Raw genomic sequence first — 26,055 nt, 5'->3', positions numbered from 1 at the left:
ATTTTGGATAGTATTACCTGTGTGATACCTTCTAACATGCCATTGGCTCACCTGGCCTCTAGTTACCATCACACACACCACACACAATTCACATGTGTCCAGTCCAAAAAACTGGATTTGAACTAATAAGGAACTTAATACTGGAAGCACAACTATTCTAGAAATTCCTAGATAGAAGCAAAGTACCAAAACTGAGTCAAGAAGATATAGAAAATCTAAATAGATCTGAAAAAATAAAGACATTGAATTAGTAATCAAAAATCTCCCCCCACCACACACACAGCCCAGTACTAGATGGTTTCACTGATTAATTATACCAATAATTTAAAGAATTAACACTAATTTTTTGCAAGCCATTCTGAAAAATAGGTAAGACAACATTTCCTATTCATTGTAAGAAGTCAGTATTACCCTGATAGCAAAAATAGATTAAAATATATCACAAGAAAACAAAACTGCAGACCAATATCTCTTATGAACATAGACATAAAAATCTCAATCCAGACAGAATCCAGCAACCAAAAAGAATTATACATCATGACCAAGTGGGATTTAGCCCATGAATACAAAAATCAATCAATGTAATAGAGTATATTAACATAATAAAGGTCAAATCTCAACTAATGCAGAAAAAGCATTTGACAAAAATCCAACACACTCTCATGAGAAAAACACTCAGCATACTAGGAATGGAAGGGAACTCCCTCATCCTGATAAAAGTTATCTGTGAAAAATCCACAGCTACATCCTGCTTAATGATGAAGGACTGAAGTCTTTCCCCCTAAGATTAGGAGCAAGATAAGAATGTTCAATCTTGCTACTTCTATTCTACGTTGTCCTGGAAGTTCTCACCTGAGCAATTAAACTCCAAAAAGAAATAAAAGATATCCAGATGGAAGAAAGAAGTAAAACTATTTGCAGGTGACATGATCTTCTGTAGTGAAAATCCTAAGGAATCTACCAAAAAACTATTAGACATAATAAACAGGTTTAGCAATGGTGCAGTATACAAGACCAATATGTAAAAATCAGTTGTATTTTACACACTAGCAACAAACTAAAACTGACATTAAGGGGATATTTTCATTTACAATAACATAAAAATAAAATATGTAAGAATAAGTTTAACAACAGAGCTACTACAAAGGTGCTCTGAAGACTGCAAAACACTGTGGAATGAAATTAAGGAAAACCTAAAAAAATGGAAAGATCCCTTATTCATGGTTTGAAAAACTTAGTATTTTCAGATTGCTATATTTCCTAAATTGAATCAGCCTAATTCCTATTAAAATCCCAGCTAACTTTTTTGTAGAAATTGACAAGCTGGCTCTAAAATTCATACAGAAATGCAAAGGGACCAGAATAGCCAAAACAATCTTAAAAAAGAAGAATAAAGTTGGAAGACTCACACTTCCTGATTTTAAAACTTACTTCAAAACTACAGCAATCAAGACAGTATGATACTGGAATAGGAAGAGACACACAGATCAATACCAGGTTTCTCTAGGCAAAAGAATGAGGTTGGCCCTCTAAATCTACACCATATACAAAATTAATTCCAAATGGATCAAAGACCTAAGTGTAAGACCTAAAACTGTAAAACTCTTAGAAGGAAACATAAACATTCATAGTCTTGGAGAAAAACCCAAAGCACAAACAAAACAAAAGAAAAAAATAGATAAATTGGACCTTAACAAAATGAAAAACTTTTGTGCATCAAAGGATACAGTCGAGAAAGTAACAAAATAATGAGGGTGGGAGGATGGGCAAAATGAGTGAAGGGTAGTGGGAGATACAGGCTTCCAGTTATGCAATGAGTAAGTTACAGGGATAAAAGGTACAGCATAGGGAATATATCAATGATACTGTAATAGCATTGTATAGTGACAGATGGTAGCTACACTTGCAGGGATTATAGCATGATGTATGAAATTCTCAAATTACTATGTTGTACACCTGGAAGTATTATAACATTGTGTGTCAACTATACTTCAATAAAAAATAAAGTGACAGAATGAAGGCAAAAATCATTTATGATAAAAACTCTGAACATTAATGTATAGAGGGAATGTACCTAAACATAATAAAGGCCATACAGGATCTCAAGGCCACAGCTAGCATCCTACTCAATGGTGAAAAGCTGAAAGCTTTTCCTCTAAGATCAGGAACAAGACAAAGATGCCCACTTTTTTTTTTTAAGATTTTATTTATTTGACAGAGAGAGAGAGAGAGAGAGCACAAGCAGGGGGAGCAGCAGAAGGAGAGGAAGAAGCAGGCTCCCCGCTGAGCAGGGATCCCAGCAAGGACCCTGGGATCATGACCTGAACCGAAGGCAGATGCTTAACCGAGTGAGCCACCCAGGCACCCTAAGGATGCCCACTTTTATCACTTTTATTCAACACAGTGTTTGAAGTCCTAGCTAAAACAATTAGGCAGGAAAAAGAAGTAAAATATATCCAAATTGGAAAGGAAGAAGTAAAACTGTCACAACTTGCAGATGACATAATATATACAGAAAATCCTAAGGACACTACCAAAAATCTGTTAGAACTAATAAATGAATTCAGTAAAGTTGCAGGATATAAAATCAATATACAAAAATCTATTGTGTTCCTCTACTAATAACAAACTATCATAGAGAGAAATTAAGAAAACAGTTCTATTTAAAATTGCATCAAAAAGAATAAAATACCTAGGAATAAATGTAACTGAGACCTGTACACTGAAAGCTACACGTTGATGAAAGAAATTGAAGAAGACATAAACAAATGGAAAGAACAAAGCTGGAGGCATCATGCTCCCTGATTTCAAACGATATTACAGAGTTACAGCAATCAAAACAGTATGGCATTGGCATAGAAAACAGTCACAGAGGGACACCAGTGTGGCTCAGTAGGTTGAGCATCCTACTCTTGGTCTTAGCTTGGGTCTTGATATCAGGGTTATGAGTTCAGGCCCTGTGTTGGGCTCTATGCTGGGCATGGAGCCTACTTAAAAACAACAACAACAATGAAACAGAAACCAGTGGAATAGAAAACTATCCAGAAATAAGCCCATTCATATATGGTGAGTTAATTCACAACAAAGGAAGCAAGAATATACAATGGGGAAAGGATAGTCTCTTCAATAAATGGTGCTGGGAAGACCGGACAGCCACATGCATAAGAATGAAACTGGAGCACTATCTTACACTATACACAAAAATTAACTCAAAATGGATTAAAGATTTGAATGTAAGACCTGAAGCCATGAAATTCTTAGAAGAAAACATAGGCAGTAAGCTCCTTGATGTCAGTCTTGGCAATGATTTTGAATCTGATTCCAAAAGCAAAGGCAACAAAAGCAAAAATAAACAAGTGGGACTACATCAAAATAAAAAGCTTATGCTCAGCCAAGGAAACGACCAACAAAATGAAAAGGCAACCTACTGAATGGGAGAAAATATTTGAAATTCATATATCTGATAAGGAGTTAATATCCAAAATATATAAAGAACTCATAAAACTCAATAACAAAAAAATCTGATTTTAAAATGGGTAGAATAGACATATTTCTAAAGAAGACATACAAATAGTCAACAGGCACATGAAAAGATGCTCAGCATCTAATCATCAGTGAAATATGGATCAGAACCACAATGAGATATCTCACACCTGTAAGAATGGCTATTATCAAAAAGAACAAGAAATAACAAGTATTGGCAAGGATATGGAGAAAAGGGAACCCTCTTACACTTGTTGGTGGGAATGTAAATTGGTGCAGTCATTATGGAAAACAGTGTGGAGGTTCCTCAAAATATTAAAAATAGAACTACCATATGGTCCAGCAATTCCACTTCTGGGTATTTATCTGAAGAAAACAAAACACAAACTTGAAAAGATATATGTACCCCATGCTCATTGCATCATTATTTATAATAGCTATGATATGGAAACAACCTAAGTGTCCACTGATGGATGAATGGATAAAAAAGAGGTGGTAGATATAGATAGTGGAATATTATTCAGCCATAAAAAAGAATGAAATATTGCCATTGAGACATGAATGGACCTGGAGGGTATTATGTTAAGTGAAATAAGTCAGAGAGAGAAACACCAATACTGTATGATCTCACTTATATGTGGAATCTAAAAAACAAAAAAAAAACCCAAGCTCATAGATACAGAGAACAGACTGGTGGTTGCCAGAGGGTGGGTGTGGGGGATGGGCAAATGGGTGAAAGGAGTCAAATGGTATAAAATAAATAAGTCATGGGAATATAATGTACAGAATGGTGACAATGGTTAATAAATCTGTATCGCATATTTGAAAGTTGCTAAGAAAGTAGATCTTAAAAGTCTGCATTAAGAAAAAAATTTTGTAACTATGAATGGCAACAGGTGTTAACTAGACTTACTGTGTTGATCATTTCATAATATATGAATATTGGGTCATTATGTTACATACCTGAAAGTAATATAATGTTATTTGTCAGTTATACCTCAATTGTTTTTTAAAAAGGACAAAACAATCAAGTTACAGAGTGGGAGAAAACATTCATCATATATATCTTTCAAAGGGCTTTATCCATAATATATAAAGTTCTACAAATTATGAAAAATCAAACAATACAATAAAAAGGATTGAACAGACACTTCATAAAAGAAGACACACAAATGTCCAATAGCACATAAAAATATGCTAAATATTATTAGTCATTAAAGAAATTAAAATTAAAATCCCAGTGAGATACCATTTTGTAATTACTGGAATGGCTACAATTAAAAAGATTAACACCACCAGTGTTAGTGAGAATGTGGAACAGATGGGACACTCATACATTGTTAGTGAAAATGAAAAATGGCTTAGCCACTTGGAAAACTGTTTGGCATTTTCATACAAAGTTAAATATACATTTACTATATGATCAGCAGTTCTATTCCTGGACATTTACCCAAGATAAATAATAACATACCCACACAGACTTGTGCAAGAATGATCACAATGGCTTTCTTTGTAATAGCCCCAAACTTGAGCCGACACAATGTCCATCAACAGAAAAATGGATAAACTAATTACAATAATTCATACAAAGGCATATTACTAAGTAATAAAAAAAACTACTTATCCACAATAATATGAGAAAACCTCAAAAATATGTTAAGCAAAACAAGGCAGACACAGAACAGTTCTTACTGTATAATTCTATTTATCTGTAAATCAGATGTAAATCAGGTAAAACTAATCTGTAGGGGAAAAAATTACAGTGGTAGTTGTCTCTTGGTGAATGCCAATGAAGTCTAGCTGAAACAAGCATACGGGAACTTCCTGAATTGATGGAAGTGTGGGTTACATAAATTGTTGCATTCATCAAAAGTCATTGATTTGTGCACCGATCTGTAGATTTTGTTCTGTGTAAATAAATTTAACTTTTAAGAATTTTTTTATTTAAATTCAATTTAATTAACATATACTGTATTATTAGTTTCAGAGGTAGAATTTAGTGATCCATCAGTTGCATACAACACCCAGTGCTCATTACTTCCAGTGCCCTCCTTAATGCCCATCACCCAGTTACCCCATCCCCACACCCATCTCCCCTCCAGCAACCCTCAGTTTGTTTCCTATAGTTAAGAGTCTCTTATGAATTGCCTCCCTCTCTGTTTCATCTTATTTTATTTTTCCTTCCCTTCCCCTATGTTCTTCTGTTTTGTTTCTTAAGTTCCACATATAAGTGAAATCATATGGTATTTGTCTTTCTCTGTAAATAAATTTAACTTTAATAAAAGAACTGTATAGCAAAAAAAAAAGTAAAAATCTGCAGAATAGGAGAAAATATTTGTACATTATATATCTGATAAGGGTCTGGTATCCAGTATATGTAAAGAAGTATTACAACTCAACAACTAAAGGACAAACAATTCAACTTTAAACATGGGAATTGAATTGAATAGACACTTTTCCAAGAAGATACACAAGTGGCATGTATGTACTGAAAAGATGCTAAACTTTTATTAGTCATTAGAGATACGAAAATCAGACCACACTGAGATAGCACTTCAAACCCACAAGGATAACTGTAGTCAAAAAGTCATATAATAACAGTGTTGGTGAGGATGTGGAGAATTTGAAAACCTCATACGTTGCTGGTGGGATTGTAAAATGCTACAGCCATTTTCTGAAACAGTTTGGTTCCTCAGAATATTAAACATAAAGTTACCATATCACCCAACAGTTCCACTCCTAGGTATATACACATATATCAACTGATGAATGGATAAACAATCTGTGGTATATCCATACAATGGAATATTATTCATCAGGAAAAGTATGAAGTGTATTTTTTCATGCTACATAGTCTATGATTTCATTTCATGAAATATTCATAATAGACAAATTTATGGAGACAGAAAGTAGATTTGTGGTTACCAGGGTCTAGGGGAAAATGAGGAATGGGGAGTAATAGTTAGTGGGTATGAGGTTTTTTTTGAAGTGATGAAAATGTTCTGGAATTAGATAAGGGTTATGATGCACAGTTTTATGAATATACTAAAACCACCGAATTTTATAAATACACCATAAGATGGAGAATTTTATGAGCATATGAATGCTATCTCTGAAAAAGAATTATTCAAATAATTATAAAATTCAATCAAGAAGAGGTAAGCAAGGTGTATAGATTTGTATGAAAAACAATAACTTTCTATTTACCTTTAAATTGGAGAAGGTAATGATGACAATTTCCTATTCACAATCTTAAATGTAAGCCTGAACTACCTAGGAATAATCCCAAGAGATGATATGTATTAGCAAGATGAAAGCACTATGAAACTTTTAGAGAGAAAGCTTTCCAAAACAATAGAATGAGAATGGCCAATTCAATAAACAAGCATTTGAAAATTAGCTCTTTGTCTAGAAAAAATTACGTTACAGTCTCATCTCAACTTATAAGAATTTCAACAAATTATAAAACTAAATTCAAAAAAATTGAATAAAAGAATGAGAAATTATAGATTAATATTCCATTTATTTCAGGAGAAAGGTTTTTTTTTATTATAACTATCAGTAATATTAAATATCCAGGGGGTAAGATAGCCTCATACTTTGCAGAACAGAGTATAAATGGTACAATCCACTGGAAATATTTGGTAATATGTATCAAGAGCTTTTTAAAAAATGAGTTATTTTTTGAAATCTAAAGAAAAAAATTAAGGGTGTACACAAAAATTTATCTGCAAGAATTTCATAAATATTCTTAAAATATAGACAAATAGGTAGAACAAACATATTCAGAAACATAGATTACAGTCTAGGTGTCAGCAAGAAAATGTAATATCCAGTCAGGCAGTCTGGGAAGGTGACATGAAAGAAAGAGGTTTGTCAGTGGTTGTGGAGGATTTGAGAATGTGGTGGAGAGAAAAACACAATACAGCAGGCCCTAGTATATAAGCAAAGAAGTTATGAAGGGCACCTAAACAAAACAGATCAAGCTCATGTAAAAGGCTATAATTGCAAATACTTCTTAACTTGCTAAGAAGAGTCCATCTGCAGAAGGTTGCTCAGTTTTTTTCATATTATAGCCAGGTTTTACGTAGATAAAATTTTTCCTGTGTTCTTTAGTCACTAGAAGATTTTTCCTAAGTTGGCATCTGTTCCAATATAAAAATATGAAACTTTATATCTTTAAAACTTATTAACCTTGTACTACTGCCTATCTTCTCAATTACTTTTTCAGTTAATTTTCAGTGCATTCTAAACCTGACAAAAGAAATGAAACAATGTTCCCCAGTATGGATATTAACAGCTGATACATATATAAGTTAATACAGTAGATTTCTATTTTCCATCCTTAGACTTTCAGGGGCTTTGAAGGAGTGAGGAAAAAATGCCCACTGGAGTGTAGCTTATAATAAAAAATAATAATAATGATTTGCTTAAAAGATTGGGTGCCTGGGTGGTTCAGTTGGTTAAGCGACTGCCTTTGGCTCAGGTCATGATCCTGGAGTCCCAGGATCGAGTCCCGCATCTGACTCCCTGCTCAGCAAGGAGTCTGCTTCTCCCTCTGACCCTCCCTCTTCTCATGCTCTCTCTCTCATTTTCTCTCTCTCAAATCAATAAAAACCTTAAAAAAAAAAAAAAAGATTATTTGTGGGCGCCTGGGTGGCTCAGTCGTTGGGCGTCTGCCTTCAGCTCAGGTCATGGTCCCAAGGTCCTGGGATTGAGCCCCTCATCGGGCTCCCTGCTCAGCGGGAAGCCTGCTTCTCCCTCTCCCACTCCCCCTACTTGTGTTCCCTCTCTCACTGTGTCTCTGTCAAATAAATAAAATCTTTTTAAAAAGAAAGATTATGTGCTATCATATATCATGCTATTTACAAATATAGAATGTTATATGACAATGCTCAGAATTCCATATTATATTTTAAAAATCATATAAATTATATATTATAATCCTAATATTATAAAATATTTTATATACATTAGAAAAAATACTAGAGAATAAAATTCACCAAAATGCTAACAGTGTTTTTAGGTAGTGTTCATTTCTTTCCTTTTATTTGTTTATAGTTTTCTTTTTTTGTTACTTTGATCATATATTATAGTTTTAATGGAGGAATCAAATTGCATGTAAAAATAGATGAGTCTTTGTGATACTGTATAACACTTAAATGATCTGTAATAGGCAAGTTAATGTAGTAGAGACTTTGGGACCTGGAATGTTTAAGTCAAAGAGTTTTAAATCTAGCAGTGAGACAAAGTGTAAATAGTTAAACAGCACAAGAACCAAAGAGCGATCACAATAATACTTCATAATTAATTTCTAAAAGTTTCATTGACAATAACCGAAAGTTCTTCTATTTCAAGAATAATTAATGCCATCTAAGAAGTTAAAAATATTACTAGTCAGATAAACTGAGCAGTTGTTACATACATAGCAGATCTCCTGAATTTCTTTTGTGGTGGCATCTTCTACTTGCTAACTAATACATATTTTGTGTATTTTACTGTGGGTTAAGGTGAAGGTGAATGCAACAGTAATTTTAGAGGGTTTTTTATATTTATTTTTTATTATTTAAATTGTTTAGAATTCCTTTTGTTTAACATTTCTTTGATATGAGACTAACACCTAAAATAGGTTAAATAAGTTAATGTGTAACTATTCATTGAGAATTTTGTTTTCTTGTTTTTATAAGTAATCACACATACAAAAGAGTAACTATATATTTGCAAAGATTTTTGTCATCTTTGTGGTCCCTTATGGTCTGGTACTATTTTCTTTATCTTTAAATATACACTAAAGAGACTGAAAGACTAGAGTGTTAGATCTTATAAAATTATTAAAACTGTCTTTAGAAAGAGAAACAAGTTTTCTGTTATTTTTACCACATTGTAATTTGAACAATCATGATTGAAGAGAAAACAGGTTCAAACAACTTTGCCTTAGGATATGCCTGGGGAAATACTTATCTGTGATTAACCTATTTCAGAGGAAAAGGGTTTTGTTTTGTTCTGTTTTGTTTTGTTTTGTTCAGACAGCAAAACTAAATCATGAGTTAGAAGTAAGAACAGATCAAAATTTAAATAGTAACATTAAAATGGTGTCATTTTAAAAATTTTCTAACTACAAAACCATTAGTGTTATGCTTCCCTTTTGAGATTGTAATATAATTGCTCATTTAAGTAATGATGCTATTAGACAACCATCTGTAATAAATTTGTTTTTATGGTTTGTCTAAAATCATGTTTTTGAATACCAAAATGTCATATTAAATAGTAAAACATTAAATTTTAAAAACACTGAAACTTGGAATGAAATTTTAACTTAAAATTATTTCTGCTGGCACACCTGAGTGGCTCAGCTGGTTAAGCAGGTGACTCGATTTCAGTTCAGGTCATGATCTCAGGGTCCTGGGATGGAACCCTGCCAGGCTCTGCACTCAGCAGGAGTCTGCTTGAGGATTCTCGCTCTCCTTCTCCCTCTGCCCTGCCTTCCCCTCATGTGTGCACTCTCTCTCTCAAATGAATAAATAAATCTTTAAAAAAATTATTTCTACTCATTAATCAGTGCTAAGTAATTGAAATACAAGGACAGAACCTATTTTTATACTTGTACTTGGAAGACAATGGCCATAGAATTTATATTTACTCTAGATGTAAGGAAAGGAACAGCATGTAATTCTTAACTTTTGATAATCTGATTTCTTCTCCTTCGTCTTCAGAATGATTCATCATCTGCTTATTGTTTGAAATATCTTTCTGTAGTAAATTGGGGGTGGGAGAACAATGGAGAAGGAGCAATAGTATCTATATTTAAATCTTTCTCTGCAAGATTTTATCCAAAACTTTTCAAAATTAAACATCTTTGGAGCACAAGCACACAATTGCTATAAAATGTTCTTTATTTGCAATATTGTTACAATTGAAACAATTCCAAAGGAATGTGGTTTAGGAATCAGGTGTTTTTACCAAATAAAGAAAGAAGGTCTGATTTTATTTATTTTTTTTTTAAGATTTTATTTATTTATTTGACACAGAGAGAACACAAGTAGGCAGAGTGGCAGGCAGAGGGAGAGGGAGAAGTAGACTTCCCGCAGAGCAGGGAGCCTGACATGGGGCTTGATCTCAGGACCCCAGGATCATGACCTGACCGAAGGCAGCCGCTTAACTGACTGAGCCACCCAGGCGCCCCAAGAAGGTCTGATTTTAGATCAGTTAGTATTATTGACCTCTATTTTAGGGAATCCACCATGCTATATTGATTATCAAATTTCTTCCATTTTTTTTTACAAGCCTAAGATTACAGAATGAACACTTGTGAGAGGGGAATGGTGTACCTAAGTTTAAAATAGTCGCACTGCAAATAAACTAGTGCAAAGTCCAAGTTTTAAGGCTGGTGCTTCTCACCTCAGCACCTGGGGGAGGGAAAAAACAACCAGATGGCTAAGAATACCCTGGGACTACAATAGACGAGGGCTGCAATGTTCAGGAAGGTACAGAAGAATTTTCTCCTTTTCTGCAGGAATGATAACCATTGTATTTTTTTTATTGAGGTAAAATTCATACAACATAAAATTCATCATTTTAACCATTTTAAAGTGTACAGTTCTGGCTTTTAGTACATACACAATGTTGTGCAACCATTACCATTATCTAATTCCAGAATATTTTTCATCACCCCAAAAATAAACATTAAGCCCGTTGAATAGACCACCCCTTCCCCAAATCCTGGCAACCACAAATGTGCTTTCGGTCCCTATAGATTTACCTATTCCAGACATTTCATAGAAATGGAATCATATAATATGTGACTCTTTGTGTCTGGCTTCTTACCCATCACATAATATTTTCAAGGTTTGTCCAAGTCGTAATATGTATCAGTACTTCATGTGTTTTTATAAAAAAGTAATATTATATATATGTGTGTGTGTGTGTGTGTGTATATATATATATATATATATATATGCTACACTTGGTTTATCCATTCATCATTTGATGGATGAGTTGTTTCCACTCCTGACTATTATGGATAATGTTACTATGAACACTCATACACAGGCTTTTTTGTATGAATCTGTTTCAATTCTCACAGGTATATAATAACAGGAATGGAATTGTTTGGTCCCATGGAAAAATCTATGTTTAGCATTTTGAGGAACCACCAAATTGTTCTCCATGGAGGCTGTATCATTTTCTATGACCTGAGCTGAAAACAAGAGTTGAACACTTAAACAACTAAGTCACCCAGGCGCCCCAAGACTATCCCTTATTGAATGGTCTTGACACCATTGTCAAAAATCAGTTGACCATGGATGTAAATAAATGTTTATTTCTGGATGATCAGTTTTATTCTATTGATCTATATATCTATCCTTATGCTAGTGCCATACTGTTTTGCTTGGTATAGCTTTATAACATTTGAAATCAGAAAGTGTGAGTCTTCCCACTTTTTTTTTTTACCCTGGGTTGGCTATTTCAAGTGCTTTGCAATTTCGTATGAATTTTAGTATCAGTTTGTCCATTTATGAAAATAAGTCATTTGGAATTTTTTTTTAAGATTTTATTTATTTATTTGAGACAGAGAGAGAGAGAGAGAGCACAAGCTGGGAGGAGGATCAGAGGGAGAGGGACAAGCAGACTCCCTGCTGAGCAGGGAGCCTGATGCAGGGCTGGATCCAAGGACCCTGAGATCATGACCTGAGCCAAAGGCAGACACCCAGGTGCCACTCAGTTGCAATTTTAATAGGGAATGCATTGCAGTCTCTGGATTGACTTGAATCTATAGATCAATTTAGGAAGTATTGCCATCTTAGCAATATTATATCTTCTGATCCCATGAGCACAGAGTGTCTTTCCATTTCTTTAGGTTTCCTTCAGTTTCTTTCAGTGGTGTTTTATAGATTTCAGCATATACATCCTTCACTTCCTTGGTTAAATTTACCCCTAGGTATTTTACTCATTTCCATGATATAATAAATGGAATTGTTTACTCAAGTTCATTTTTGGATCACTAGTATACAGAAATAAAAGTAATTTTTTATATGTTGAACTTGTATCCTACAACTTTACTAAATTTGTTTATTAGCTCAAATTATCTGTGTGTGTGTGTATGTGTGTATTCTTTAGGGTTTTTTATATTTAAGATCATGTCATCTACTAATAGAGATACCTCTACTAATAGAGACAGCTCTGTTGCAGTATGAATACCTTTTATTTCTTTTTCTCAACTAATTGCCATGGCTAGAATTTTTGGTATAGTGATGTGTAGAAGTGGTGAGAACAACATTGTTGTCTTGTTTGTGATATTTGGGGGAAAGACTTCAGTTTTTCATCATTGAGTATGATAATAGCTGTGAGTTTTTCATAAAATCCCGATAAGAATCAAGTTGAAGAAGTTACCTTCTACAGCTAGTTATTGATGTTTTTATCATGAAAAAATGTTGGGTTTTTGTCAAATGCTTTTTTCTGCATAAATTAAGATGGTTGTATTTTCTTCTTCATTCTATTAATATGGTATGGTTTTTTCTTCATTCTATTAAAATGGTATATTATATTGATTGATTTTTGTGTGTTGAACACTTTGCATTCCCAGGATAAATCCCACTTGGTCATAGTATATAAACCCTTTAATATGTTTTTGAATTTGTTTTGCTAGTAATTTGCCTAGCAATTTTGCATGTCTATTTATAAGAGATATTGGTCTGTAATTTTTTTCTTGTGATGTCTTATTTTAAAAAGATTTTATTTATTTAGAGAGAGAGCATGCAAGCATGCAAACAGGGACAGTGGGGGAGAGGGAGAGAGAGAATCCCAAGCAGGCTCCACTCTCAGTGCAGAGCCTGATCTCCCAACCCTGAGATCATGACCTGAGCCAAAATTGAATCAGACACTTAATGGACTGAACCACCCAGGCACCCCTATTGTGATGTCTTTATCTAGCTTTAGAGTCAAAGGAATGCTGGCCTCATAAAATAATTACAAATGTGTTCTTTCCTCTTCTATTTTTAGAAGAGTTTGAGAAGAATTGGTGTTAATTCTTCTTTAAGTATTTGGTAGAATTCACTGGTGAAGCCGTCTGGTCCTGATCTTTTTTTTTTTTTTACCGAAAAGCTTTCAATTACTGGTTCAATCTCTTTGCTTATTACGGGTCTTTGGAGATATCCTACTTCTTCTTGAGTCAGTGTAGGCAATTTGTGTGTTTCTAGGAATTAGTCCATTCCCTTTAGGCTATCTAATTTTTTTGGTATATAGCTGTTCATAGTATTGTTATAATCCTTTTCATTCTGTAAAGTTGCCAGTAATGTCTTCCCTTGCATTCCTGATTCTAGTAATACGAATTTTTCCCCCTTTTCCTTGTCAGAGTAACTAAAAGTTTGTCAATTTTGTTTATCCTTTTAAAGAACCAACTGTGGTTTGCTTATTGTCTCTATTGTTTTTCTATTACTCATTTCACCTTATTCCACTCTAATATTTATTATTTCCTTCCCTCAGCTTTCTTTGGATGTAGTTTGCTTTTTATTTTCTAATTTCTTACAATGAAAGGTTATTGATTTGATATAGTTCTTCTCTTTTGAATACAGGCGTTAGCAGTTATAAATTTCCCTCTAAACATCGCATCTGGTATAAGCTTTGGTATAAAGCTTTGGTATGTTGTTTTAATTTTGATTTATTTCAGATTATTTTCTAATTTCTTATGTGATTTCTTGTTTAACTGATTGGTTGTTTAAGAATGTGCCATTTAATTTCCACATATTTGTTAATTTTTTAGATTTCCTTCTGTTACTGATTTCTAATGTCAATCCACTGTGGTCAGAGAAGATACTTTGTATGATTTTAATCTTTTTCAATTTATCATGACTTGTTTTGTGGCCTGATTTGTATCTATCCTGGAGAATGTTCTCTCTGCACTTGAGAAAAATGTGTAATCTGCTGTTGTTGGGTGGAGTGTTCTATATATGTCTATTAGATCTAGGTTATTCATGATGTTGTTGAAACCCTCAATTTTCTTATTGTCTGTCTGTCTAGTCTATCCATTATTGAAGTCAGGGTATTGAAGTCTCCAACTATTATTGTAGAACTAACTCTGTTTCTCTCTTCAATTCTGTTAGTATTTGCTTCATGCAGGTTGAGGTTCTGATGTTTGGTGCATATGTATTTACAAATATTAATACTTTGATGGATTGACAATTTTATAATTATGTCTTTCTTTGCCTCTTTTAACAAATTTTGTCTTAAAGTATTTTTTATCTGATATTAACATAGGAATCCTAGTTCTCTTTTGGTCACTATTTGCATGGGATATCTTTTTCCATCGTTTCAGTTTAATCTATTTGTTTCTTTGGGTTTAAACTGAATCTCTTGTAGACAACATACAGTTGGATCTAGATAAAAATCTATTCTGCCATCTCTACCTTTTAGTTGGAGAATTTAACCAGTTTACATTTAATGTAATTACTCATAAGGAAGGACATACTTCTATCATTCTGGTACTTGTTTTTATATATCTTTTTTATTTTTATTCCTCAGCTTCTCCATTACTGCCTGCTCTTATGATAAATCAATGTTTTCTAATCCCCCATTTTTATTCCATTTTCATTTTTTACTATATATGGTTATTTTTTTAATGGTTGCCCTTGGGATTAACAATTAATATTCTAAATATATAATAAACTAGTTTAAAGTAATACCAGTGTAGTTTCAGTAATACAAAAACTTTGCCATATATCACTCTGCCCTCCCTTTTACACTGTTAGTGTCACAAATTATAATCTTTCAACATTATGTGCCCAACAACACTGATTTATACTTATTACTTTATACAGTTGTCTTTTATATAAGAAAAAAAAGAAGAGTTACAAACCAAAAATACATTAATACTGACTTTTATATTTATTTCTATGGTTACCTTTACCAGTGTTCTTCATTATTTCGTGTGCATTTCAGATACTGTCTAGTGTCTTTCATTTCAGCCTGAAGGACTTCCTTTAGTATTTCTTGTAGATCTATTAGTGATGAACTCTCTCAATTTTATTTATCTGGAATATCTTAATTTTTCCTTCATTTTTGAAAGACAGTTTTGCCAGATATAGAATTTTTGTTGACATTTTTTTTTTTCATTTAGCATTTTGAATATGTTATCCCACTGCCCTCTGACTTCCATGGCTTCTGATAAGAGAATAGATCTTAATCTTACTAAGAATCCCTTGTATATAGTGGGTACTTTTCTCAGGGTGCTTTCAAGATTTTCTCTTTTAGCGTTCAACACTTTGATTATAATGTGTTTTAATGTGAGTCTCTTTGAGTTTATCTTACTTTGATTACTTGAGCCTCTTGAATATGTAGATTTAAGTCTGTTGTGAAATATGGGAAGTTTCAGTCATTTTTTTCTTCAGATGTTCCTTCTGGCTTTTTTCTCTCCTGTCTTTCTGGAGCTCCCATTTTGCAAACCTTGATATTCTTAATAGTGTACCACAGGTCTCTTAGGCTCTGTTCATTATTTTTCATTTTATTTTCATTTCTGCTTCTCAACTGTATAATTTCAATTGACCTATATTCAAATTTGCTGACTCTTCTACATGGTCAAATCTGCAGTTAAATCCTTTCAGTGAATTTTCCATTTCAATTATTATACTTTTCAACTCCAGAATTTCTATTTGGTTCCTTTGTATAATTTCTATCTATTTATTGATATTCTTTATTTGGTGAAACATCATTCTTTCTTTAGTTTTTTGTGCATAGTTTTCTTTAGCTTTTTGACCGTATTTAATATAGTTAAAGTCTTTGTCTAATACGTACAATGCCTGGGCTTCCTCAGAGACAGTTTCCATTAATTTCTTTTTATTTTTTTTTATATGGGCCACACTTGTTTCTTTGCATGTTTCATTTTTTTTTTTTTGAAAACTGGACATTTTGAATATTATAATGTGGCGAATCTGGAATCAGATTCTTCATCCTCCCCAGCATTTATTGTTGTTCCTTGGAGTAGTTGCTGCTGTTTATTTGCTTACTGGCTTTTCTGAACTAATTCTGTAATATCCATATCCTTTGTTATATATAGCCACTGAAGTCTCTGTTCTGTTAATTTAGTGATGAGCTAGTGATTTAACAGAGATTTTCTTAAAGCCTTGAACAAATAAAACCTTTTTAAAATTTCTTATTTTTTGTACATGGACTTTCTGTGTGTATGTGCATGTTGGGACATGCCTTCAGCACTCAGTCAAAAACTTTACAACTTTGCCTTAAACTTTAGTTCCTGCTTGTGCAGTGTCTCAGGTCAGCAAGATATGAAAGTTTAATGTTCTTTTATGAGCATTTTTCAGCTTTCCAGATGCCTGGGAATATATGGAAGCTTTTCAAAGCCCTTTTTGCCCAGAAGATCTCATTCCCCAGCCTTTCTTCCTTTTTGTTTAGTCTGTTGTTTGTCCTAACCATTATCCCTTGTTCCAGGTAGCATCAACCAATCCATTTACCTTTAAATATTTTAGTCAGATGACCCCCGGGTAGCTACCTCGCCTTGGGAGGGTTCCCAGTTTGGTGAAATAAGGCAAGCCCTTTGACATGCAAGTCAAAACTACAATAAGATATCACCTCACACCTGCCAGAATGGCTAAAATCAAAAACACAAGAGATAACAAATGTTGGCGGGGATGTGGAGAAAATGAAACCATCATGCACTATTGGTGGGAATGCTAACTGGTACAGCTACTGTGGAAAACAGTATGGAGATTCCTCAAAAAGTTAAAAAGAGAATTACCCTATGATCTAGTAATCACACTATTGGGTACTTACCCAAAAAAATACAGAAACAGTAATTCAGAAGGATACATGCACCCCTATATTGCAGCATTTTTTACAATAGCCAAATTATGGAAGCAACCCAAGTGTCCATCAATAGATGAATGGATACAGAAGATGTACACACACAATGGAATATTATTCAGCCATAAAAAGAATAAAATCTTACCATTTGCAATGACATGAGTGGAGCTAGAGAGTATAATGCTAAGCAAAATAAGTCAATCAGAGACACAAATACCATATGATTTCACTCATATGTAGAATTTAAGAAATAAAATAATCAGCAAAGGAAAAAAAGAGAGAGACAAACCAAGAAACAGACTCAACTCTAGAAAACAAACTGATGGAGAGGAGGAGAGTGGGAGGATGGGTGAAATAGGTGATGGGATTAAAGAGTACACCTGTCATGATGAGCACTGAGTAATGTATAGACTTGTTGAATCACTGTATTGTACACCTGAAACTAATATAACACTTCATGTTAACTATACTGGAATTTAAAAAAGAGAAAGGCAGGCCCTTTGAACTAGTCTTCCAGGGAGCTGCCAGAAAGGTCAAAATGAGCAACCACAATTTTTTAAGAATAAGGTCCATTGTGTTTGCCTAGTACTAGTTACCTGTCCTGAGAATGCAGGATGTTGTCTTCAAGTTCACCACTGAGCTGGGGAATGGGAACTAGGACACTGGGTAGAACAGTATGTTAAAATGTCACAAAACTCTTTTACTCAGATTCAGCTGTTTTTCTCTTAGTTAAGCATCCCCCTGGTTGCTATAAGCTTTTGATTCTTTTTCAGTTGATTCTAATAGTTTTTGCCACTTTATTCATTGCTTTTATGGATGGATGGACTTATGGGATTCTTTATTCCACTATTTTTGCGATACCATTTCCCAAAACCATTATATTTTAATTGCCTATTCATTTATGTTTACTAGATTATAATGAGCCTGAGAGCAGGTAGATACTGCATTTGCATTTCTAATAAGTTTACAGATGATGTTGATGATAATGGTTTGGGAACCACTGGCCTAGAGCAAGCAACATCTAAACTGAGCCATGAAAGAATAGGTAGGAATTAGCTAAATTAGGTGTTGGTATTGTTGTGGGGGGAGGAGCAGTGAGGAAAGCTGAGGGCACAGGTTCAGACAGAGGACACCTGCATATAGTCCACAGGGACCTGCAGGTCTGTAGGAAAGGGAGAGTGATGAGATGAGGCTGCCAGGGCAAGGGAGAACCAATATTCAAAGCCATTTAAAGGCCTTTTACCATACTAAGGAGCTAGGATTTGGGGGGAGAGCCACTGAAGGAATATAAACAGGGAGCAACATGATCAGAAGTGATCAAGTGGCTTCAATGTAGGGTGTGGATTGAAGGTGGGCAAGACCAATAAGTAGACTAATTAGGAAGCTACTGTAAGAACAGGTTGATGACCAAGAGCTATATAGTGGCAGTGAAGATGGAGAAAAAGAAAGATTTGAAAGATATTGAAGATGCAGAAATTAAATTCCTGAACCCTCATTTCATGTCTGGAATGTAGGTGAGGGAGAAAAATTAAAGTTTATTCCTAGGTTCTTGCTTTGATCAGTTAAGTGGTACTAGTCACTGAGAGAGGTAATACAGGAGCAAAGAAGGCTGGAGGAGCAAGGAATGGAGAAAGGGATGATTTATACTGGGGACCTACTGATGTCCAGTAGGTCACTTAGTAGAGAGATTTTGAGCTCAGGAGAGAGATCTAAACTAAGACCCAGATTTGGGACTTGCCAGTCCATAGATCACTGAAACAAGGGAGTAGATGGAATTCCCTGGATACAATATGTGGAGCAAGAAATAGATCTAGATGGCTACACTTAGGAGATCCTTCAGAAACACTACCACTTAAGGGGAAACCTGGGGAAGAGGAATCTGCATTAGAGACTACAAAGTTGCTGACAGAGGAACAGGAAGAAAATCAAGAGGATATGACAGAATGGAAGCCAAGTGCATTAGCCATGCTGAAAGGTGGAGATCAAGTAAAACTAGGCATAACAGTATCAATTAGATATTTGAAGAAAGTAATTGATAACCTAAGTACAAATCCTGACAGTGGAGTTTCACGAGTTCAAACCAGAAATGCATGGGAGGTGAAAAGTAGAGGTAGGTAATATAGTGACAGCCAATTCATGGGTTGCCCTTTTCATTGTTTCAACATGATTGCTATGAATTTATCTACTATTAATAATGAAAACTGAATATATTCTTTAAATATGCCTTTTTATATTAAATTCTGGGTATTTCTTGCAATCTTCTTGTATATATTACTGCTTTCCTTCAGAAATAGTGAGACCTTCTGAACAGATGGGTAACCTGAAGATATTTCTATGAAAAAAATAGTAGAAAAAGAAATCTAAGAAGTTTAATGATTGTATTTTTTCCTACAGCTGTATTTCATATAAATGCACATCTAATGATTTCCCTTTTAGAAGTTGGTTTCTAGGGAATGAACCATATAAACTAACAAGAGCTTATCTTTTAAAGATATGGCAGAATTTTCTCATTTTATTTTAAGGCAATGCTAGAAAAATGCATCTTATTCCATTATACCAAAACCAATATCCTGAAATGCTTAGATTGAAGTACAGAGTTGTGTTAGTGTGTTTCCCAGGATTCAAAAAACAGTTAAAATCAATAACAGGAGACTCGTGAGGGCTTTTGCTTTGGTTTTTCCTCTCTGGAAATGAGATTATGGGATCTGTGACAATCTTGAACTCTCAAACTATATAATAAATACCCAGAGGGTCACCTGGAGAACATGAAAATTTCTGATAATTTAGAATTGGGATTTATTGACTAAAAGATTACCAAACTAGGATCATACAGATTTCCTCTGCAAAATGCAACTTATATTTCCTGCTCTGTACTTTGTTATGTGATTTCCTTCAGCCAGACTATCTCCTTATATCTTCTTCACTTTCCTCCATTTCTCTTGGTATCCATCAAAGTCCAGATTAAATACCACCTATTCTATTACGTTACTAGACTTACTAGGTACATACAACATAGAATATATGCTGTTTTATATGGAAGTTATTTGCACACTTATTTCTAGTTAAATCATAAGCTTCTAGAGCTATATCTTATTCCCCCATGTTGCCTAGCATGATACCCAGCATATGATTGTCACTATATAAATATTCATTTATTATACTTATATGCCAGGTATTAAAATTGTGTCTAGAATTAAAAGAATTCTCTTTTTTTCTGCCTAGCCAAAAAATAGAAGACCATAAAAAGGGGCAAAATTTCCTCTTTTGAGTTCCTAGTCATTCAAAATTTAGAATTCATCCAGGTGTAAGCAGAAACAATTATGTGTACCTAGTGGCTGCAAGTTTCTCCTGCAGAAAATAAGATTAGGACAAGCAAAAACATTCATTTGTTTTAAAATTTCTCTTATTTCTAAGGGTTCTCTGAATATTTTTATCTGCTAATTACGATAGAAGGCTTCTTATAGGATTAGTCGTTGGTTCAATAAGTTGATAAGCTTGTTTAAAGCAGAAAGGCATTAAAGAAGTGTGTTAGAGGCTATAATTTAAAACATACATATAATCATTTACCAATATTTTTTATTTTTTATTTATTTATCTGAGACAGAGAGAATGAGAGAGACAGAGAGCACATGAGAGGGGGGAGGGTCAGAGGGAGAAGCAGGCTCCCTGCGGAGCAGGGAGCCCGATGTGGGACTCGATCCCGGGACTCCAGGACCATGACCTGAGCCGAAGGCAGTCGCTTAACCAACTGAGCCACCCAGGCGCCCTACCAATATTTTTTAAAGGTTTATTTATTTCAGAGGGAGGGAGAGAAAGAGAGAGATAGCATGAGGTGGGGAGGGGCAGAAGGAGAGGGAGATAAATCCTCAAGCAGACTCTGTGATGAGTCTCCATGGAGCCCCATGGACCCTGAGATCATAACATGAGCCAAAATCAGGAGTCAACGCTTAACCAACTGAGCCAACCAGGTGCCCCTCATTTACCAATATTTTTGAGAAAAGGCCCGTTCTTTGACTATGTACCTGGTATTTGGAGTGTACTCTTCTTTTTCTAACATAAATTACTGTAATGCATTATCTACTGTTCACAATGTTGGTTCTTAAATAAGAGTGTAATTCTAAAGATGCTTGAAGTAACCTGAGTATAGACTCTTTCTAGATTTTTATGTTTATTGACCACCCCAGGCTTATTTAATGACTCACCTACATGGAGTCTTTCCAAAGCATTCAAGATAGATTTTATACAAGTAAGTCCCCTTTTGTTTCACAGTCATGTGTAATTATTTTATTTATAATTTAGTTAAATTGTGTAAGATGATAACAATGGGCACAATTTGGGGACAACTACAACTGATTCTTAACAAGTAGCAACTCAGCTGGTTGGAGCAGAGGTGTTTGAGGCATACGAGACAGAGGTGCAAGTTAGCTGCTAGTGCTGGCATTTAGCATGACATGGACAGTACTACTGTGTTTTACATAGAATGGAGAATAACCATTACTCTGGTGAACTACTTAAATGGAGAGCAAAGAGATCTTCTACTATACTCCTATGTTATACTAATATCTTTCTGACATTGTTCCACAGAAAAGTTTAGGGGTACATATTTTATTCAGAATTAAATATCTTCATCCTGTGTGTTAGCTGAAGGACAATGGAGTTAAAGGTAAGGGGAGGGGTGCCTGGGTGGCTCAGTCGTTAAGTGTCTGCCTTCGGCTCAGGTCATGATCCCGGGCTCCTGGGATCGAGTCCCGCATCGGGCTCCCTGCTCAGCCGGGAGCCTGCTTCTCCCTCTCCCACTCCCCTTGCTTGTGTCCCTCTCTCACTGTGTCTCTCTCTGTCAAATAAATAAATAAAATCTTTAAAAAAACAAAAACAAATACTCAGGTTTAAAAAAAAAGGTATAGGGGAAAGAAGGATAAATAAAATTTGCTAAAAAATAACTTTCTTTGCTCAATGTGTTGATTCAGGAAGAGCTACCAAAGGCCTATAGAGAGAGAAAAAATAGTATAATACCATCTAGGCTATTTCAAGTGTTTCATTTCTGGATTTATAATGATTTTTATGAAGAATTCGTAGGAATACTTCATAAAAAATTTTTGAAAGAATGAGACGGAGGAGGGAATAGAAAAGTTGGGAAAATAAATTTATTTTTGCCTTTTGGAAATTGATTATGAATAGTATCATGAGCCTCTCACTTTTGTGACATAAAATATCAGAATGAGAGTGGGGAGTTAAATCAGCTAAGAATATTCTGGAGATAAAATTATAGAAAAGGGTAGGAGGAAGGACCTCTGTAGTAAGGTTGGATTTTGTCTTCACACAATAACTAAGATGGAACAGTTCTTAGATATCACTTAATCTGGCTATTCATTCGAATTACACACACAGAAAAAAAATTTTTTAAATCAATTTCTTATAGGTCATCCCAATCCTCTTTCTTAATATGGAGATCTTAATTCAGTTACTCTAGTATTTAAATATCTCTCTCATTGTTTTCATATTTATTTCATTATTATTTTTGGTAATGTGATAATTACAAAGGGAGGACATTTAGAATAATTTTCAGAAAATACCTTTCTTATCATTTTACTGTAAAAAATAACTGGTTCAAGGAAGTTTTTGACTTAGTGTAATATTGTGAAATCCAACTACTCATTTTCAGGACTATTTTTGATCCCTCAGAAACCCTGTTTGAGCCAGCTTGCCTGTGGATCTTTTTTTTTTTTTTTAAGATCTTAAGCACATTCCTTAAAATATTAAGACACACTCAAAAGAATTCCATCCTATACAAATCTATTGACTCACTGGCTAGATGTAGGATATTTGTTTTGCTATTGGAAGATAAAAACTAGAATGAAATTAAGTGAAAATGTAAGCAATACTGTTTCTGGGTTTTTTCCATGTTAAAATTCTGCTTAAGTAGGTTTTTGGTAGGTTTGAATTTCACCTAGAAAAGTAAAATATTATGGAGTTTTTCTGAGTGTTAAGTTTGCCTTCACATTTTGATGTTTTGCTTTTCCAGGGTTTTGAAGGTGTTTCTTTCACGAACAGCCCAGCGGATTCCATATATGACTGGTGGACGGGTCATGAGGATGCTTGCAGTAATACTTCTGGTAGTATTCTGGTTTCTTGTTGGCTGGACTTCATCTGTTTGCCAGAATTTGGAGAGGCAGATTTCACTTATTGGCCAAGGGCAAACATCTGATCACCTCATCTTCAATATGTGCCTCATTGAGCGCTGGGATTACATGACAGCAGTCGGTATGTGGTCACTTGGTTTGTGCGGATGGCTTGTCCTTTCTCCAGTGGCATTAAAACAGACTTCTTTAGAAGCCTTACCACACCCTTTCACAAAACTGAAAGGGATTTCACCTAATGTGGTTTGGGTAAAACAATGTTATGAGAAGGACAGTAATGACATATGGAATGCAGACTTTTTCTGAGTTTCCATTCTTTTTCAAAGGTATGTAGCTTTGTAGCTTTGTTGAGAAAATGTAATCGAGTAAATCAGGAAAGAGAAATGCAGCAAATAAGAGCAACTTCTTCATACAAAAAGACTTCTGTTTTGCATCTTATCAGTGTGTTCCCATTTGATTAACAATAGCTATTCTCTTGACTTATTTCTTTAGTTGGGAGAAAAAAAGGAAACATGCTGGTATTTTTTATATAGTTTTGGTCCTGCGATATTTCAGACTTGGGATCCAGGGCACTCTTGGTGTAGAGATTTTCCCTGCAAACTTTTTAACTAATCTATCATTCTTCTAAAGATAATTTATTAGGAATTCTCTGGAGGTCCAGTATTACACAAAAATGAAGCTATGCTCCTTGGGATTAGTTAGAGAGAGTTCTGTGACTGAGAAACGGAAAACTTGGGGGAATCACATGACAACTTAGGCCAGAAGCACAGGTTTTTCTAATACCCTGGTTTTGTGAAAAATGAGGAAGAGAAATCAATAGGAATTTTTCTGTTGTTAACATTAGGCTATTTTAAGCCAGGCCTCTAAAGATACAAAAAATAATGAAAACAAATTTTTATTATTTTGTTGTCATTCCCTTCAGTTAACCACAGAACAAATCTTATTTTTTACTTAGCAGATGTCAAAAATAAACACGTGAGTCTAATTCCTATTTTCTGTCTCCCCCATATTTGGCAGTTGTTGGTTGAATATTCACATTTAGTATTTTGCTAGAAGTTAATAAAAGGTGTATTTAGTGTATAATTCAAATGTAATATTTTTCTGGGCGAGATATTTTAGGAATTTTATTGGTCTGATATCTGTAATAATAAAGCAAAGTGGGTATGTAAAAGGAATGATTATAATGATTATATGTAAAGCCAACCATCATTATTTTGATCAATATCAAAGAAGAATCAAAAATATCAGTAGATATAAATATCAGAAGATAAAACATAGAACTAATCTGATTCTGACTTTAGTGTAGATATGAAAAGTAAATAAATTGTATAGATACAAAATTTCTACTCAGTAGAAACCTCTAACATTATTTTACATTGTTCAATCCAAATTAACCAAACTAGGAAAAATCACTTTCCCGTATTACTGTGAAGAAAAGCCCACTATATTTATTTTCTGTTTTATAATACTCAAAATATATGATGAAGCATCATTGGGTAAGGAATAAACAAGCAGAAAGCATGGCCTATTTACCTAGCATTTTTTTTTATTTTGTACACCTTGGTTTTGAGATATATTTAAGGCCTTTTAAAAATTTCTTTTACACTCTGAAGGAAACCACATTCATGATCCTGATCTCTATGTAGAAATAAGTAGGAATGTATAGCTGACAGTAACCTGCAATTTATTTTATATAAACTTTCTTTATATATAAGTAAAAGTTTCATATAATAAACAAGACCCACTGAGTATCATTTCTCTAGTGCTGTGTTGAATACTTTGCAGGAGACATAAAATGTATAAAATTTTTGTTCCTCTCATCAAGGAGCTTACTACTGGTTTATATAAATGGGAATTGTTAAAAATTATTAAAAAACAAAATTATGTAGTAAAGACTCTTGGTACAATAGTAGTTCAATAAAGGAAGACAACACTTTGGACCAGAATCCAGGAATCCTTAAAGAGAAGTTCTCTGAGCCATGGGTAACACTTAGGTTATTGTAAAGTGGTACAGAGAACATTCTCTTTAATAGGAATAGTGGTGGAAGTGGATGGAAATTATATGAAACGTGAAGGAAATGCCCAACTTTAAAAGAAGATTATGTTGGACTACATTGTGATTAATTCTGGATAGTTAAGTTTATTGAATCTTGAAAACCTGTTATAGGAATTTGGAGAACTAGGAATGTGATGTGATGAATCAGTAAGGTCAATCTAGTAGGATCAATCTAGATTGCCTTTAGGAGGTGTGTGTGTGTGTGTATGTGATGTGTGTGTGTATCTTTACGGTATATATGTATATATATGTATGGTATATATATGTATATCTGTAGTATATATGTGTATGTGTGTATCTCTATCTATCTCTCTCTATATATGCACTAAATTCATAGGTTTGGGAAGAAGAATCATTAGAATGGAGAAAGAGCGGTGGTTCTCAAAAGTGTGGTCTCGGAACCAGCGACAGCAGCAACACCTGGGAACCTGTGAGAAATGCACATTCTTGGGCCTATCTACAGACTTCCTTGGTCAGACACTGGGATAATGGGGCCCAGCAGTCTGTGTTTAACAAGCCCTCTAGGTAATTCTGATGCTATTCTAAAGTGTAGAACTACTGACTCAGAGG

At 34.2% G+C, this 26,055-nt stretch overlaps 1 protein-coding gene across 1 annotated transcript in view; it reads left to right on the top strand.

Moving 5' to 3' along the window:
- GPR158 (G protein-coupled receptor 158) overlaps positions 1-26,055 on the top strand; it is a 476,311-nt gene that overhangs the window by 417,948 nt on the left and 32,308 nt on the right. Inside the window, 1 exon segment of the mRNA XM_045871331.2 lies at positions 23,315-23,553. Within this exon segment, the coding sequence (XP_045727287.1) occupies positions 23,315-23,553 (239 nt within the window).

The sequence above is a fragment of the Mirounga angustirostris genome, unplaced genomic scaffold, assembly GCF_029215605.1.
Source record: "Mirounga angustirostris isolate CCGP_5_RB_7025 unplaced genomic scaffold, mMirAng1.0.hap1 SCAF_5, whole genome shotgun sequence".
Classification (NCBI taxonomy): domain Eukaryota; kingdom Metazoa; phylum Chordata; class Mammalia; order Carnivora; family Phocidae; genus Mirounga; species Mirounga angustirostris.
This window is presented reverse-complemented; position numbering and strand designations above follow the sequence as displayed.